This window comes from Pinus tabuliformis, chromosome 4_2, assembly GCF_031772625.1.
Source record: "Pinus tabuliformis cultivar Carrire ecotype Pingquan chromosome 4_2, CPIR1, whole genome shotgun sequence".
Lineage (NCBI taxonomy): Eukaryota > Viridiplantae > Streptophyta > Pinopsida > Pinales > Pinaceae > Pinus > Pinus tabuliformis.
The window spans coordinates 1037172266-1037189989 of record NC_142304.1 but is presented as its reverse complement, the minus strand read 5'-3'; the positions used below and the strand labels follow the sequence as shown (position 1 = coordinate 1037189989).

Below are 17724 nucleotides of genomic sequence, written 5' to 3'. Positions count from 1 at the left end.
AATAGCATTTCCATAATTGTTTCGGAGTTTCAAAATATTATTTTCAAATCTAAGTAGGATCAATTTCTTATTTTTTTCTATTCTAGGAACGAATTTCAAATTTATGTTTTATATTTTATGCACTTACAGCATTTAACATAATTCATAAATTTGCATTTCCAAATTACATTTGAGTCTAAAACTAAATCATGACTTGTACTCATTTCATAGATATTGCAACTCTAAATTTATTCTCTTAATTTTCTTTATAAATTCTGCATTTTTCTCTCATATTTAACGCATAAATTTACTTTTTCCAATTTGCATTTGAGCATTTCAAATCTACATTTCATATTTTGTATTAGTTCAAACTTCATTGTTCTTCTCAAATCTGAAAGTAACATAAATTTGACACCATTAAAATCAAGATTTGATACAATTGTAAACACTTAACTCACATTTATCTTACCTTAGACTTGAAACATATTTGTAACCCAAAACAAGTTTTATTGGACATGCTTGGAACGTATCACAAATTAAACCTTTGGTTGATAAACACTTCATTGACACACCTAAACACTTGGAATTAAACTTCCCTTAGAGATACCCCCTTGAGTTGGAGAAGACCCAACATAGAGGAAGAGTTGTTGAGCGGAAAATGCGTGGTCATTAAAGAGATTTTGTGGTCAAATATAGGCCTCAAAACAAAAAAAGTGCTATCAACATCAACTTTAAAAGAAGTAGAGGATTCAAAATGATAATGTCAACCATAAGGGTAAATAGTTTTGAAGGAAAAGGGGAAAAAACTATTTTTCTAATTATATTTTGGACTCATTTCCTTATAGGTTTACTATAGGCACCCGCTAGATGCATAATTAAATTATGCATCCAATGAGTTCACACTCTACATACTTTTGAGCAATGTTGCAAACATTAGCATCGGGATAAAATCAGCAAGCGTCTAGAAAACCAAAAAATCATAAATATCGGTAAAAATTGGCAAACATCAGCAAAATCAAGATACCATCAAAATATTAGTAAAAATCGGCAAACATCGGCTAGGCCAAAAAATCGTGATTTCGAGATAAAATCGGGATGTTATCGAGATGTTTGCAACACTGCATTTGACAGACCCACAATGAAATAAACTAGAAATACATGAAGATCTAGTTTGTCAAAAGATGAGCTTGAAATTACAATTAAAAAAAGGAAACATGTTCTTTTCATGTATCTCTAGTTCATCTCATTGTTGGGTCTATCAATAATATGCAAAGTGGTTCTCGTTGGATGTAAAATTAAATTATATATCCAAAGACTGCCTACACTTTTTTCTATGTGGTTCACGGGCCCTGGAGATTGGTGACCGCCACATGTCCATGGAATATTTGTACCAGGGAGATCCACCCAAAGGGACCACTCTCTAAGTCTATGTCATCTCAACCATGGAGCCGGATCATGAGAGTGTCGAGAGAATTGAACTGGTGACCTCACAATAGCAAAGGTGCTCAACAACAAGGACTTGACCAATTGAGCTAACCCACGAAGCTGACGACTACCTACACTTGACATTCAAGTAAACCAATAACAAGATAAGTCCAAAATACAATTAAAAAAAAAGGTTTTCCTTTTTTATCTTTGATAATCCACAACACTCATTTTATTATTTTCCTTAAGAGGCCCACCGAAGAGCTCAAAATTTCTCTAATGCTTTCTAAGTTGCACAAAACTAGCCCTTTAGCTTGGGACTTTACATCATTTGGGGGTGCTAGATTGTTAAAGTCCCATTAACCTTTCCTTGCTCATTAGTGGCCATTGATATAATTTTGTTTCATTTTATATATAGTGACATTAATAATAGCTCCTAATATAAAATATATGCAACATTTTTATTGTAAATAATAAAGGTACATTTTGTTTCAATTTAATAAAGAATATGCAACATTTTTATTGTAAATAAGAGAGAATATGCAACATTTTGTTTCATTTTATTTATAGCGACAATAATATTAGCTGCTAATGAAAAAAATATGCAACATTTTTCTTCTAAATAATGAAGATACATGTACCTAGCTTTTTCCGGTGTGACAAAGATTGTCCAGGTTGTAACCAAGTATCCAATTGGTGAATGATAGCATTGGATATGCTGCAATAAAAATGTTAAAAGTCAGCATCATATGTGGCATGCAAATGGAGTTTATACTAATATAAAAGACATGTTTAAGTAAAGTGTGAGATATATTGTAATTAGCAATTTGAGAGAAAAATTTAAGCATAAATTTATTGCTATTAGAGGGTACCCAACGATTCTTATGGTTTTGACTCTCCTTTTCTCAAATCTATTTCATTTTAACATGAAATTATTTTCCTTAGTAGACACTAACACCTCACCAACTCTCCTCTTGCTTCTAGCCAACTCTCCACCAACCATAGGGGTTCTACGAGATAGGATTGCTAGGGCTTGGTAGTTCCAATATTTTACTTCAAAGGTTCATATGGGTCAATCTAAAGGTTTAGGTCCACCAATAGATGCTCAAATAGGTTCTCAAACACAATCCAGAGATTATTAGAACATCTTGGAGAGAAAACCCTAGAAAAAGTAAAACAATTTTATGGATTATATGAGAAATGGATGATGGAGGGAGGATAGACAATCAATGCCTTAGTTTGTCAATATGTATGCATATATATATAGATATATACACACATATATTGGAGGGGGAGGGGCATATGGAGTCAAGGAATCAAACAATTCTAAGGTTTCCCTGGAGTGATAACTAGATTCAAACAAGCTAGGGAAAATAAACCAACATGCCCTAGGGTTTGAGATCTAGGGTCTCAAATTTTCGAAAAATTAAGGGAAAGAAAAGTTATCTCTATTCCTCAAATACTTGGAGAAAGGGTTTAGCTGCAAGTACCAAATAAGCTACTTGGAGAAAGGGTTTAGTTGCAAGTACCAAATAAACTAACTTAGCACATGAACATTCATCCCATGGAACATAAGACCAAGATAAAACAAATAAACTAACTTACTTCACCATGCATCAACCAAAATCCACCACAAGCATCCATGAAAAGAAATCACATAACATCACAATTTCACCGCAAAAAAATTTGCTCAACTTATTCATCCATAGAAAATTATAACAAAAAAAATCATAGAAATCTCAAACCTCCTAATGGATTTCTCCCCCAAATCTAACCATGACAAAATAATAGGAAGAGCGCCTCTATTTATAGAGCAAGTGCTCAACTTCCCTTACAATAAAATATTGATTTTCAAAGCTAAGATTCCCTATGCGAAACACCCTCTTAAAGAATTAATTAATCTTAATTACATGAATTTAAGGGCATGTATGCCACAAGTACAAATATTGAGGGGCATGAGCTCTCAGAATGACTAATCTCCACAAATGAAGAGCAAAGGAGGGGCTTTTGGTGTAGCATCCAGCCTTCAAAGGTCCTTATGCAATGTTGTCTTTTATAAGATACCTTCAAGGATAGGATATGGTCCTTTGAAGTGCCAACTCAAACACCAAACAATCTAAAGTGGGCAGACAACACCAAGGTACCTCTTACCCACCAAAATGGGTAATCCTATAGGAGAAAACTTTTCTCCTATCCTTGATAGCCAGTCAGTCAACCACGTAGCTAGTAGCCACCACTAGCTACCAATATGTCATTTTATCTCTACCACTCGCATCAGCCATATGCTTCTCACCCATCCGACATGAGCACATGGACGAAGGTGGGCTTTTACTCAAAAGGTACTTTAATCATTTTGAAATCAGATGCTTATGCTTGTTTGTATTTGGGCATTTGATATGGATTATGGGGTGATCTGAAAGAAGGATGGGTTTTGACCATGATTTTGTTCTCTCACCTTAAATGGGGGGTTAATCTTTGATCCTAGTCCAGTGGGACCTCCCCTAATGGCCCAATGGTTATAGGAGGGGCATTACTTGGGAAGCCCTAATCGAGATAGTGTAGTTCCATCTATCCCTATGTCATACTTAAAAACTTTCCATCATACATTACAATCCCTTATCTCACATCCATTCTTTGGGTTCAATTGACCATTGGTTCTTTGGGATTTGGCACCCATACATTCACATACCTAGGTAGGGCCTGGAAACATTGCCCTAGGAGGTTGATGTAGCTAAAAGAAATAGAAAGAGCATATCATTGCCACAACGAAACTAAAAGAAAGAATCTAAAAATGCAAAAGATGGTCAAGGACATACACATTAGCACGTAAACAAAAGCCTCGTGTGACCTCTACCTCACTCATTATGGCCATCACCTAGTTCCTAAGCACATGTTGCTCCATTACATCATAAGAAGGAACCCTTGCATGCCCCAAAACTGATGAGAAATTAACTGAATCGTCATTATGGGGTAATATAACTATTATACCATTCCAAGCAAGCTCTAACCCTTGAGCTATGAGTGGTAATACAAAGAAAAATCAAGAAAAAGTAAAAGGTGCACAAGAAGGGTGGAAAAACAAAAGGTTGTGTTGGTAGCCCATGCATCTGTGATTGCTCCCTCACATCTATACACTCAAGATGTGGATCCCTGTCAATCGGTCCCTTTGACCATGACACTTCGCCATGAAGACTTATCCCCTCTATGATCATCATTATTATTCACTAACACCTATCAATTGAAGGGTGCACTGAGGATATGTTACTTCCCCTTGAGGGTTGGAAACACCTAATAGGGTTTTCCATTTGCCACTCCTACCTAAGGAGTGTTGACCACTACGTGTCAACGACCCATATTAGTACACCCCCTTTTTTTGCAAAAGGGATAGCGCCTGATCGATGTGTTCATGCTGTACAACTATCATCATCAATTTCACTTCAAAGATGTTATGTAAACCCTTTCTACATGTGTATAATGTAAATAATCTCAGCAGATCCGTGTCGTGTATGTAATTACCTAGGTAAACCTACTTTTCTGGTGACAATCTACATTCCGGGAGGTTTTTTGTCTCACCGATCCATTCTTGAATGGTCGGCAGAGTTTTCCTTCAGCCTTACCCCAAAAGCCGGAATCGATTTTGTCACGGGGATCTTAGGCGAGTCCTGGCGTTCTAGATCGAGTTTATGTAAAAGTGATTTGGGAATAATCCTAAGTATTTGGTTAGGTTATTTTATTATAAATTGCTTGGCCTACTGGATTATATTTGTGTTGCAGAAATGGGTAGTTTGTGAGGGTATTACAAATGGGTTTTCCCCCTTGAGATGTAAAAAATATGAAAATCATGATGTAAAGCGTCTTGAGGGTTCGAAAAATAATTTATCCCCTCATAAGTTAATTAATTCAATTTTCTGGACAAAAATTAATTAAAATCGTAAGCCAAAAAATTAATTAATTCTAGATCCTAGGTAAATTTAAATTCTCTGAAGGCAAAATTCGTCGGCTCCTAAAAATTAAATTTTAAGAGGTCTAGGGACTAAGCTAAATTAGTTATTTTGATAAATTTTAAGCCTTTGATCCCTGCGGTTAAGTCAAAGTCAAAATTTTGAGGAAATTAATTCAAAAATTCAATTTTTGAACTAATTAAAATGAATTTAATTGAAAATTTCAAATTTCCTCAAGAATTTAAAATTTCGATAGATGAGATTAAAAGAAATTTTGATCCTCATCAACAGTCGAGATTGCTTTTTTTGATTTGGCGTAGCATCGGATGTGCTCTAGCCACGAAATTTGGTGGAGAGTTTGGGGCACATAAGATCTCCAATACCCAGAAAGGGTTTGGGCAGATTCTAAATAGATCAGGAGATATTAAAATAATTAATATTTTTAATGGAGTCCCTAAGTCTAAACTTAGGGAAAATAAAATATTAATGTGTATTAATATGAATCTGTGTTAGAATGGTCCAAAAGACATGGATCAAGCCAGACCTAATCTTAGCCGTTGATTAGGGACTTAATCTTGGCCGTTGAGATGTCAACAGAAAAGGTATAAGAGGAGGCTTGAGGGGCACTTGGAGGACACACTAAGGGAGACCAGTCAGTTCAATTTCTGGAGCGGGGTTTGCTGAGAAATTAAACCAGTGGTTTGGAGAGCAGTCAGGAGGCAACAAGTACAGAACAGAGAGACGGCAGATCAGCGCAGAAGAAGCAGACACAGAGCCAGAGGAAGTCACACAGAGGCAGCATGAGCAGAGACTGCGCAGAGCCAGAAGGGCTTGCGTCATCCACGCAGAGGCTGCAGGAGTGACGCAGAAGCCCAGAGAGGCTACACAGAGCCTCAGTAGGCTGACGTAGAGGGTTTCAAGCTCACGCAGAGGTCAGTATGGCCTACGTTGGGTTTAGAAAAGTGCTGGAAGTTTGTCTATCTGTGGGTAAGCCAGTTTGGCACCCTGTTGTACAAGAAAATTGCTGAATAATAAAATCCTCCCTTGCTGCACCAGGTTTCCCACATTGGGTTTTTTCAAGGAAATTAGTCCAAAATAATTATGTCAATGTGTGCATATGTTTGTTTCTGTATTACGGTGTGATATCTGCAACAGTATTTATTTTAATGTTTGTTGAAGTAATTTCATGAATAACTTATGATATCAGTAGGAAAAGTAAATCAATTGTTGCAGTGATAGAATTTTCACATGGTACCAGCGCAGGTAATCAGAGACAAAGGGAAAATCAGTTATGGGTCAAGACCATGATGCAGAGGCATCCACCTCATGGGAATCATGCAGATTTTCAGAAGATTGCACAAGAGAGAGAGAGATTTCGATTTCTCTATGTTGGCTTCCAGGTTGGAAGAAGAAGTGGCGTGCATGACTAGTGCTGCATCATCAGAAATATGGTATATAGACAGTGGAGCCTCGTGGCATATGATAGGAATCAGGGAGTGTTTCTCAGAATATCGAGAAGAGAAGATGAACTTTCAGATCACCATGGGGAACAAGGCAAAGTGTACTCCAGTAGGAAAGGGTACCATAGTTTTTCAGACAGAATCGGGAGAGCGGTTCCGTGCCACAAATGTGTTGCATGTGCCAGGATTGGGGATGAACTTACTTTCCGTGTCACAACTACAAGGCAAGGGCTATGACGTCTACTTCATCAAGGAAAAGGTATACGTCAAACACCCAAGCTAGAAAAAGAAAGTGCAGATCGGGATCAAAAGTAATCGGTTGTACAGATTACAACTAAAATCTCCAATGGCACTAATAGGCAGTCATGGGGACAAAGACTTGAACGAACTATGGCACAAAAGGATGGGTCACTTGCACCATGGAGCTCTGAGAATTCTCAGGAGCACTGTAACAGGAGTTCTGGATCTGAGTACGGAACGAGATGATGTATGCAGGGGATGCGCTCTAGGAAAGTATGCCAAGGCGGCATTTCCTAAGAGCAACCACAGGGCCAAGAGTGTACTAGGATTGATATACTCAGATATTTGCAGACCTATGTCCGTCAAAGCTCTCAGCGGTGCCAAGTATTTCCTTACCTTCATTGATGACCACTCGAGGAAAACTTGGATCTATTTTCTGAAAACCAAGGATGAGGTTTTCTGTCAATTCAAGGAGTTCAAGGCTCTAGTGGAGAATCTGACAGGTAAGAAAATAAAAGTATTGTGCTCAAATAATGGTGGAGAATATGTTGATAAGGACTTTACTGATTATTGCGCTAAGTAGAGCATTAGAAGATAGTGGACAACTCCCTACAATCCGGAGCAGAATAGGGTGGCAGAAAGGAAAAACAGGACTATTGTAGAAGCAGCTAGGGCCATGATGTATGATCAGAATATGACAAAATTCCTGTGGGCAAAAGCATGCAACATAGTTGTCTACGTTTAGAACAGGACTCCTCATCAGGCATTGGGCAAGATTACTCCAGAGAAAGTCTTCACTGGGAAGACACCTGAAGTCAGTCATTTCAGGATATTTGGGAGTTTGGCATATTGTCGCATACCTGAAGAAAAGAGGAAGAAGCTGGATCAGACTACAGAAAAGGGGTATCTGGTAGGATATAGCGAGAACGCTAAGGCATACAGAATCTTTCTTCCAGGGAGTAGGAAGGTAGTATTACGATGAGATGTAAAGTTCATGGAGTACAGAGCTTTCAAAAGATCTCGCGAAACGCCTTCCAAGGAGCAGTCAAAAGAGGATCCGTGCTTATTCAACCAACGGAAGTGAAGAACCCTTCCTCAGATCAGGACGATTCTCAGGATGAAGAAGAGGAGCGAACAGAAGGACCTGTTGACAAAGGAAGAACCAGCAAGGAACTTCGTCAACTTCTGCGTGATGCAGAGAACTTCATCAGAGAGCTAGGAACAGTAAAAGGGAGCGAAAACAGCTAGACAGGTATCAGGCGTTAGTAGCTCAAGATGGAAAGCCTACCAGCTTCAAGGAGGTAGCTTAGCATCAGGTTTAGCTAGATGTGATGGTGGATGAGTATAACTCCATAATGGTAAACGATGTCTAGGAGGTGGTGTCAAGGCCTCAAGGCAAATCTGTGGTAGGTTCAAGATGGATCTACAAGATCAAATATGTTGCGGATGGCAGTATTGAAAAATACAAGGCCAGGTTTGTGGCTAAGGGGTATGCTCAAAAGGAAGGGATTGACTATGAGGAAACCTTCGCCCCAGTAGCCAGGTATACATCTATTAGGACCATGATATCTCTTGCAGCCCAGATGTGCTGGGGGATCCATCAGATGGATATCAAGACGGCATTTCTGAACGGGGTAATAGAAGAAGAAATATACATTGAACAACCAGAGGGCTTTGAAACTCATGAGAAGAAGTCTCATGTATGCAGACTGAAGAAAGCCTTGTATGGGCTGAAGCAGGCACCAAGAGTGTGGTATGGTCGAATAGATGGCTACTTGCAGAAGATGGGGTTTGTCAAGAGTGACGCGGATCCAAATCTCTACTATCTGGTCGTAGAGAGCGAGCCACTTATCTTAGTATTATATGTGGATGATCTCTTCCTAACAAGATCATCCAGACTCATTGAAGACTGCAAGAAGAATCTAGCCACAGAGTTCGATATGAAGGATCTGGGACGAATGCACTATTTCCTAGGGTTGGAAGTTTGGCAACAAAAAGGAGAAATCTTCCTTAGGCAAGGAAGGTATGCTACAGAAATCCTGAAAAGGTTCGGGTTGGGAGACTGTAGACCTATGGCTACGCCAATGATCACCAACTAGAAAAAGATTGATGCATCAGAACACAAGGATGTCGATCCCACCCTATACCGACAACTCATAGGGTCCCTGATGTATCTAGTCAATACTAGGCCAGATATTTGCTACGCTGTCAACACCCTCAATTAGTTCATGGTGGAACCAAAGAGGGCTCACTAGGCAGCAGCCAAGCACATTCTCAGGTATTTACATGGAACAATTGATTATGGGCTCTTGTACAACAAGGGGAAGGAAATCAGTTTGAGTGGATATATTGATGCAGATTGGGCAGGAAGTTCAATGGATCGGAAAAGTACCTCTAGGTACTGTTTCAACATTGGATCAGGAATAACCTCTTGGTGCAGTAGGAAACAGAAGTCCGTGGCTCTGAGCTTGTCTGAGGCAGAATATATGGCATCAAGCACAGCTTTGTGTGAGGCCATATGGCTCAGAAAACTGTTGGTAAACCTATTCAAAAGACATATGGAGGCGACCAGGATCATGTGTGATAATCAGAGTTGCATCAAACTCTCTCAGAATCCAGTATTTCTTGATAGGTCAAAGCATATTGACATTTGGTGTCACTTTGTCAGAGATTGTGTCCAACGAGGAGCTGTACAATTGAGCTACACTCCTACAGGGGAACAAGTGGCAGATATCCTCACCAAGGCCCTTGGAAAGTCAAAATTTGACTACTTCAAGGAAAAGATGGGGATGGTAAAGAACCCCTTTTAGAAGTAGTGTGTTCCCAACACGAATGAAGAGGGAGTTGCAGTGCAGATGCAGTGTTGGGAGAAAGTACCAACAACAGCACAGATACAGAGGGAGTTGCAGTGCAGACCAGTGTTTTTAAAACCGGAACCGGTGACCGGACCGGTCCACCTAATGAACCGGTTTACCGACCGGAACCGGTCTAACCGGGACCGGTTTGGTCTAAACGAACCGGTTTTTAAAAAATACATTAAATAATTAATTTTTAATGAAACAAAACTATTTTTAAGATGTAAAACCATGATTCCAAGCCAATAGAGACAAAATATGCAAAGTTTGCTCATTTATATACCATGCAAAGGTGAATATATCAAAATGGCACCGAGTGCAATACATATCATCGACAAAATAGCAAAATACATAAGAAATGAGGCTCTAAATGGCCTATAAAGTCCAAAAACAATGCTGCAAGCTATGAGGCCATTGGCCTACTACAAGACTACAAGTCTACAGTGTACACATGATCAATCATCAAGTCCATCTGCATCACCACTACTAGACACAGGATCATCATCAGGAGCTACATAGACATCATCTGGTTCAGAGTCTGAGGATGTCTCAGCCTGATCTGCAACATCAGTATCAATGCCACCAATGACAATAGAAGTGGACCTAATGGAAGCACGAGTTTGTCGACCTGCACGACTAGTGCCTTCCATTGGTTCCTTGCCTTTCCTTGATGCCGCTACTGATCCTGGTTCTGATGCCGCCACATAATCTGCCTCATCCCCCGCTAAAGCCATGTCGATATCAAAATCAGCCTCAAACACAGGATCTTCAGTCTCCTCCACCCATTCTGATGTTGGATCAATATCGTCCAACACAATGGGATCTAGATCAGGTGATTTGCTCATCATTTGGTTCCTCCTCAGTCGAAGGTTGTATTGCACAAAAACAAGATCATTTAACCGTTTTTGTTCCAAACGGTTCGTGTGTATGCGCTCAAAAACAGACCAATTGCGCTCACAACCTGAAGCACTGCAAGTTTGACTGAGGACTCTAATTGCAAACCTTTGCAATTGAGGGCACTGGCCACCAAATGACTCCCACCAATGTGCTGCAAAGAAAAAGACAATAATTAGTAACTTAGTTTATAATTTGAATTGTAAAGAACGTAAACAATTTTAACTTGAAATGAAAAACAAAATGGAAATTGGAATTGCTTACCTGGTTGGTCCACATCTCTTGCCATCTTTGCCAAGTTTTTGCCAAAAGTACCACTTGCCATATTGAAAATAGTAAGCTGTCTATGTATTTCCAACTGGTCTACATGGTTAGGGACCATGCGCTCCAAGCAATCAATCAATCCAGCTCTGACCTCCCCATCATGCTGATCTCCTAGCCGATTTTTATAGTGATACCTTGGGTTCAAAAAATACCCGGCTGCATGTATAGGACGATGGAGTTGATTGTTCCATCTGTTATCAATGATCTCCCATATACGGCCATATTTAGCTAACCTGTCCTTGTAAGCTGCCCGTATCTGCTCCTTTGCCTGATCCATAGCTTCATAAATGTAGCCCATGGCCAATCTTTCCCCATCCACCAACCTTAGCACCTTAACAAGGGGCTCGGTAATTTTCACAAGCTCTACAGACCTTTTCCAAAAATAAGTGTCTAACACTTTCTTTTTGGTGTCTTTTCCATCTGGTCTACGAGCCCACCGAGATTCAAACCATTCTTCAGAGGAAAACATTTTCTGCAAGTTTTTATGTTGACCATTGAGACATTGCAACGTGAGGAAGTGAGTTGCAAATCTCGTAATTGCAGGCCTAACAAGCTCTTTGCCTCCAGTGTGTTTCCTCATTAGGCTCAATACACATGAGTGGTTGTAAATGTATTTTGTAATGCACTTGGCATGCTCTACAGTGTTTTTTACCCACTCCACCTTGCCTATATCCTCAAGCATGAGGTCTATGCAATGTGCAGCACATGGAGTCCAAAATATGGTCTTATATTTGGCCTCAAGCATCTTTCCAGCATGAACATAGTTTGAGGCATTATCAGTGATGACCTGCACAACATGCTGCTCCCCAACTTCCTGAATAATGTTATCCAAAAGCTCAAATAGAAGGCTTGCATCCTTTACCCTATCAGATGCATCAACTGATTTCAAAAACATGGTTCCTTGAGGGCAAGAAACAAGGAAATTAATGATAGTGCGGTTCTTTCCATCGGTCCATCCATCTGACATAATGGAACAACCTGTTTTGAGCCATGACTCTTTAAACTCAACCAAATACTGATCAATGGAAGATATCTCTTTTTGCAAAAGAGCTCCCCTCAAGTCATGCATACTAGGGCCTTTGAAGCCCTTTCCTGCAGCTATAACAGAGTCCCACATAGCTTGGTAATAAGGTGAGCGAGCAGCATTAAATGGGATATCTGAATCATACCACCATCTAGCAATGTATTGGTGAGAAGTTTCTTTGCATTGTTTTTTCCAATGTTGATCCAAAGTGGGTTGAGAACTTGGCTGGGAGGAAGTGGGATTAGATTTAGAAGAGGCAATGTTGGCAGAAGATGAGAAATAACTTTGGATGTTTGCTCTCTTTGTTCCTTTTGATGTTTGGCCAACTCCAACAGAAGGATGAACATAGTGAAAAGGGTCATTGGTGGAAGGGATAGAAGTGGAGTCTTGAATCTCATAATCATCATACCCACTCTCTTTCATAAGATTCATGGCTTCTACTAATTCCCTCTTCCTTGCAATTTCATCTTGGATGGCCTTCTCCCTAGCCTTATCCTCATAAAATTTTTCAAGCTTGGCAATGTATTCTGCCCTAATAGGACCTAACAGTTCTTTTGGTGCATCACATGGCTTTACTTGGCCTCTTACCCCAGCCAAGTGTTGTTTCAACCTAAGAATACCCCCACCTCCAATAGATTTATGGCATAATTTGCATATCATTTTTCCATCAATTACATCACAATGAACCCATGCATCGTCCTTTCCTTTTGGAGCCATGTTTGCTTGAAATAATAACAATTTGCAAAGAAATCTGCCATTTAAAAAAAAATTGCAGCTAAGCAAAATGGAAAACCAAAGATAAATGTAGAAAAACAAATGCACATGCAAGGCTCAAGCTACAAAATTTGATAGCATAGAGCTAGAGAGTTTATAGCATACATGATAGATCATAGAAGTGAGAAGTTAAGTATAACACATTAAAAAAAAAATCATGGACAGCAGACTCAAATGAGGAATTATCAAGTGCAAATCCTTACCTGGAAATGCAAACTAGCTCCCTTAGCCTCCTCTTGAAGATGGCAACTCCACTAGCAGCTACACACTATCTCCAAAATAGCTCCAACTCCAACTCCGAGATGACTACTTCAGCAAAAACTCCACACTCTCCAAGCTCACAAACAAACTCACAAACACTCCAAATCAGTTGTGTGAGACAAATGAGAGTGAGAGGGGTGTCTTATAGCAAGTGTGAGGGTGTTTTTGGAGGTTTCCCTCCCCCCAAAACCCCTAAACCACTAAACCGCAGGCGCTTTTTTCATTTACCGGCGGGTTGTCCATAAACCGGCCGGTTTAGGACGGAACCGGCCGGTTTGCTAAAAACCGGCCGGTTCCGCCCTAAACCGGCTGGTTTTGACCGGTTAGGGCCAGTTTCTGGGCAAATGAGGTGGCTAACCGGGTTTGTTAGGCCGGTTCGGACCGGCCAGGCCTCCAACCGGCCGGTTAGACCGGTTACCGGTTTTTGTGGCCGGTTTTTAAAACTATGGTGCAGACGCAGTGTTGGGAGAAACGACCAACATCAGCATGACTGCAAAGGGAGTTGTTGTACAAATGCAGCAGTGGCAGTAGCAGAGCCATGGGCAGCAGTATAGGAGGCAGCAGTGCAGAGGATGTTGGGCAGGAAGGCCTAGCATCAGCGCATGTACTGATGCCAGATGATCAGAGTAATACTCAATGAGGAGTATTGCTAGAGCACTGTCCTCACTAAGGAGTGTTGATTTGGGGTAGCATCGGATGTGCTCTAACCACAAAATTTGGTGGAGAGGTTGGGGCACATAAAATCTCTAATACCCAGAAAGGGTTTGGGCAGATTCTAAACAGATCAAGAGATATTAAAATAATTAATATTTTTAATGGAGTCCCAAAGTCTAAACTTAGCGAAAATAACATAATAATGTGTAATAATATGAATCTGTGTTAGAACTTAGAATGGTCCAAAAGACATGGATCAAGCCAGATCTAATCTTAGCCGTTGATTAGGGACTAAATCTTGGCCATTGAGATGTCAACAGAAACAATATAAGAGGAGGCTTGAGGGGCACTTGGAGGACACACTTAGGGAGACCAATTAGTTCAATTTCTGGAGCAGGGTTTGCTGAGAAATTGAACCAATGGTCTGGAGAGCAGTCAGGAGGCAGCAATTACAGAACAGAGAGACGGCAGATCAGCGCAGAAGAAGCAGACACAGAGCCAGAGGAAGTCACGCAGAGGCAGCAGAGATTGCGCAGAGCCAGAGGAAGTCATGCAGAGGCAGCAGAGATTGCGCAGACCCAGATGGGCCTGCGTCATCCACGCAGAGGCTACAGGAGTGATGCAGAAGCCCAGAGAGGCTGCGTAGAGCCTCAGTAGGCTGACGCAGAGGGTTTCAGACTCACGCAGAGGCCAGTAGGGCCTACATTGGGTTTAGAAAAGTGTTGGAAGTTTGTCTATCTGTGGGTAAGCCAGTCTGACACCCTGTTGTACAAGAAAATTGTTGAATAATAAAATCCTCCCTTACTGCACCGGTTTTCCCACATTGGGTTTTTCCGGGGACATTAGTCCAAAATAACTGTGTCAATGTGTGCATATGTTTGTTTCTGTATTACGGTGTGATATCTGCAGCAGTATTTATTTTAATGTTTGTTGAAGTAATTTCATGAATAACTTATGATATAAGTAGGAAAAGTAAATCAGTTGCTGCAGTGATAGAATTTTCACAGCTTTGACAAGGATCACTCGAACTAGTCGTTGGAGGATTTATCTTTAAATAGAAATTCATTTGTCAGTCCATTCATCCGACCTTTGAGTCATGTGCTAAGTTAAAAGCTCTCGTGTAATCTTTTTTGAATAATAAAGAAAGACTTTGGGGTTAACTTTCGTCAATGTTACTCTTCATGGAAATATTGTAAGATGTGTCGTTTTTCATATGAAATTTTTTTAGCCATTGATAATAGCTTCTGAAGAGTGATTTGAGTACAGGTATCTTGCTCAGTCGCTGGGGTTTAAGTGATAATTTAAATTTTGAATGTAATAGCAAGTATCTCTCTCAATTTTATTATCATTTTCTCGCTCTATTTTGATGGCTGGATTAAGTTTTGCAGGAGAATCTTGATTTTTAGATCATCAAGCATTCGGAGAAGTTTTCAGTTGGACCAGCCAACTCCCGATCCATGTTTTCTGAAAAGCCCAGCTTAATTTGATCCCGGGCTTATCATAAAAATTTTAGTGGTGATGCATGAAGGGTTTTGAGCTAAGCACCTCCTTCAAAAATTAAAAATTTTAATTATTTTTATGTGCAAAATTGATAAATCTAACTGTTGAGAGCCTTAGATTATCAGATCTGGGAACGGAGTTGGACTCACACTCCTCAAATCTGATAGATCTGCCATTCTTGTGCATAGATCTATAACTATTTTTGGTTTTCTGACTTGGGTTTTGCTGGGTTTTAGTTTTATCATTGTAAATATCGTTTGGGTGTTTTTTATTGCCTTGTAGCTACAGATCTGAGGAAGAAATCTTTGTAAAGTCCAGATCTAGGCCATGGAGGGTAAGATCTAGATCTCTGGGGCTCATCAACATCATTTTACAGGAATTTTTCGAAATCGTTTTGCTCTTGCTGTGTTTTTCTATTCTCTGGGAGATTCCGAATTTTTTTTATCTGTCATTTGTTGTTGCCTTCCTACGTTTTTCTCTTCCTCGCAGCATCTCTCCCATCAGCTTCCCAATCCGTTGTCGATCTCTACAGCTCCATCTCTAGAAATCCGCACTGCCATCCTCACACCTCTGCCTTCTTGTGAAAATCCCTTTCCCGCTGCCTGCTCCGGTTGTGTGTTGCTTCAAACCCGTCAAGCAAAACCTCGGCCCTATCTCCATAACCCTCTAACCTTCGTCACTTTCATTGCTCTTCGTCTCCCCGCAGTCATATCTATCTTCCTTTCTGCCACCCTCTAGACCTGCAAAACATGACTGCACAAACCCTACGATTCCATCTCTCATAGCCTCTCTAACCTGCGTCCTCTCTCCTGCAGCCCTTTCTTTCCTCCCTTCCGTTGAACCCTGCAATCCTTGACCTTCACGCATCCTTCCCTTCTCCCGCAGCCTTTCATCCACCTCCCTGTCCGCTACTCCTTATCTTTCCACCGTCGAGCAGACTTCCATTCTGTGCGTCCAAACCTGCAACTCGCAGTCCCAGCTCCCTCGACCTCCTATCTCTGCGTTTATTCTCCTCTGTCATCGAGCTGCTCTCCTTCCGCCGTCAAAACCTGCAGAAGCAGCAAAGCACACTCGACTTTTGTTTTATATCACATTTCATTTGTATTTTATTCATAAGTTAGGTTAGTCTAGTTTTTATCTATTCGACTTTTTTATTTTTATCATGTATGCGTTAGTCTCACTGTTTAGTTAGGCTATTCTTTTTAGTTCATTTGTATATTTCGATTAGGATTTAGATTAGTGCTTTTTTTATTTCATTTAAATAAAACATTAGTTAGAATCATTAAAATTTAAAAAAAAAAAATCGTTTTTATTGTGACCTTTATATATTTTTAGTTTTTTTATTCGATTTCATTTCTTCTCTTTTTTTTATGATTTTAATTTTGATTCAAAAAACATTAAAAAATTCTAAAACATTAAAAAAAATCCTAAAAAATTAAAATTTAAAAAAAAAATCTTAAAAAATTTAAATTCTTGGTGACGTGAGAATTAAGAATGAAATAAATTAAGGGATTTGTGCTTAAACATTAAAATTTTTTAATGTGGCTTGTGACCCATTAAAGATTCGATTTATTAACTCGTTGATTTGTTTTGGTAATTGCCTAAGGAATAATTGAAACGCAAAATTTAAATTCCCTTGGTGTCAATTGGTGATTAAATGCAATTTTCATGATTTTTCTATGGGCAAGGTGCAATAAATGTTTTAAATCATATTGATTGTTGGATAAAGTTAGATGTTCTAAATCTGAATTCCTAACGATAATCATTTTAAATCTGGAATCTCTTGCATGATACAGTTTTGGGCGTTTACATTGATCATTCATGATTGTCACTATTCGTCACATATTGGAAATTTATTCTAGATAACTTGTTTTATTAGTCTATGGTTAATGCAAATATTAAAGGCACTGGTCTGTAGTCATTTTTATCTTGTGATCGTGTCTTATTTTAATATATCTATGTCAATTGACCGAGACTCGCTTTAGATTCATCAAGTTGTCCATCATTAAAATCTCCTAGAGTCTGTGTTCCACAGGCTACCCTTATCCACTTACCTTAGGGACTACTGCCCTTGACTTGTCTAGGAGAGAGTCTAAACAGAGTAAGGATTAGAGTGACAGCCCTTACTCTAAGCGTTGTCGCGGTGCCTAGACACTTTGTGCGACTACAGGGAGAAAACACCATTGCGATTTCAAGGCTCTGATTTTGTAAGGGGATCCTTATATCAAGTATTAAATAGCCCATGACACTCGAGCTTGGTTCACTTAGATGCAATAATGATTTTTGCCCCTAATGAGCGATTTCTTTCACTAGAATATGTGTTGTGATTGTCAAGTGGTTCAGTAGCCCATGTTTTGGGCACCTTACCCATCGGTACCTAGGCCATTAGAGAG

General features: G+C 39.6%; 1 protein-coding gene across 2 annotated transcripts in view; it reads right to left on the bottom strand.

The window, feature by feature from the left end:
• Positions 1 to 17724, bottom strand: part of LOC149173157 (SAGA-associated factor 29 homolog A-like) — a 209222-nt gene that overhangs the window by 109774 nt on the left and 81724 nt on the right. For both annotated transcript variants that reach the window (XM_089424521.1, XM_089424520.1), the window contains exon 3: positions 2046 to 2122. In XM_089424521.1, coding sequence (XP_089280647.1) covers positions 2046 to 2122 — 77 coding nt within the window. The remainder of the gene's footprint in view (positions 1 to 2045; positions 2123 to 17724) is intronic.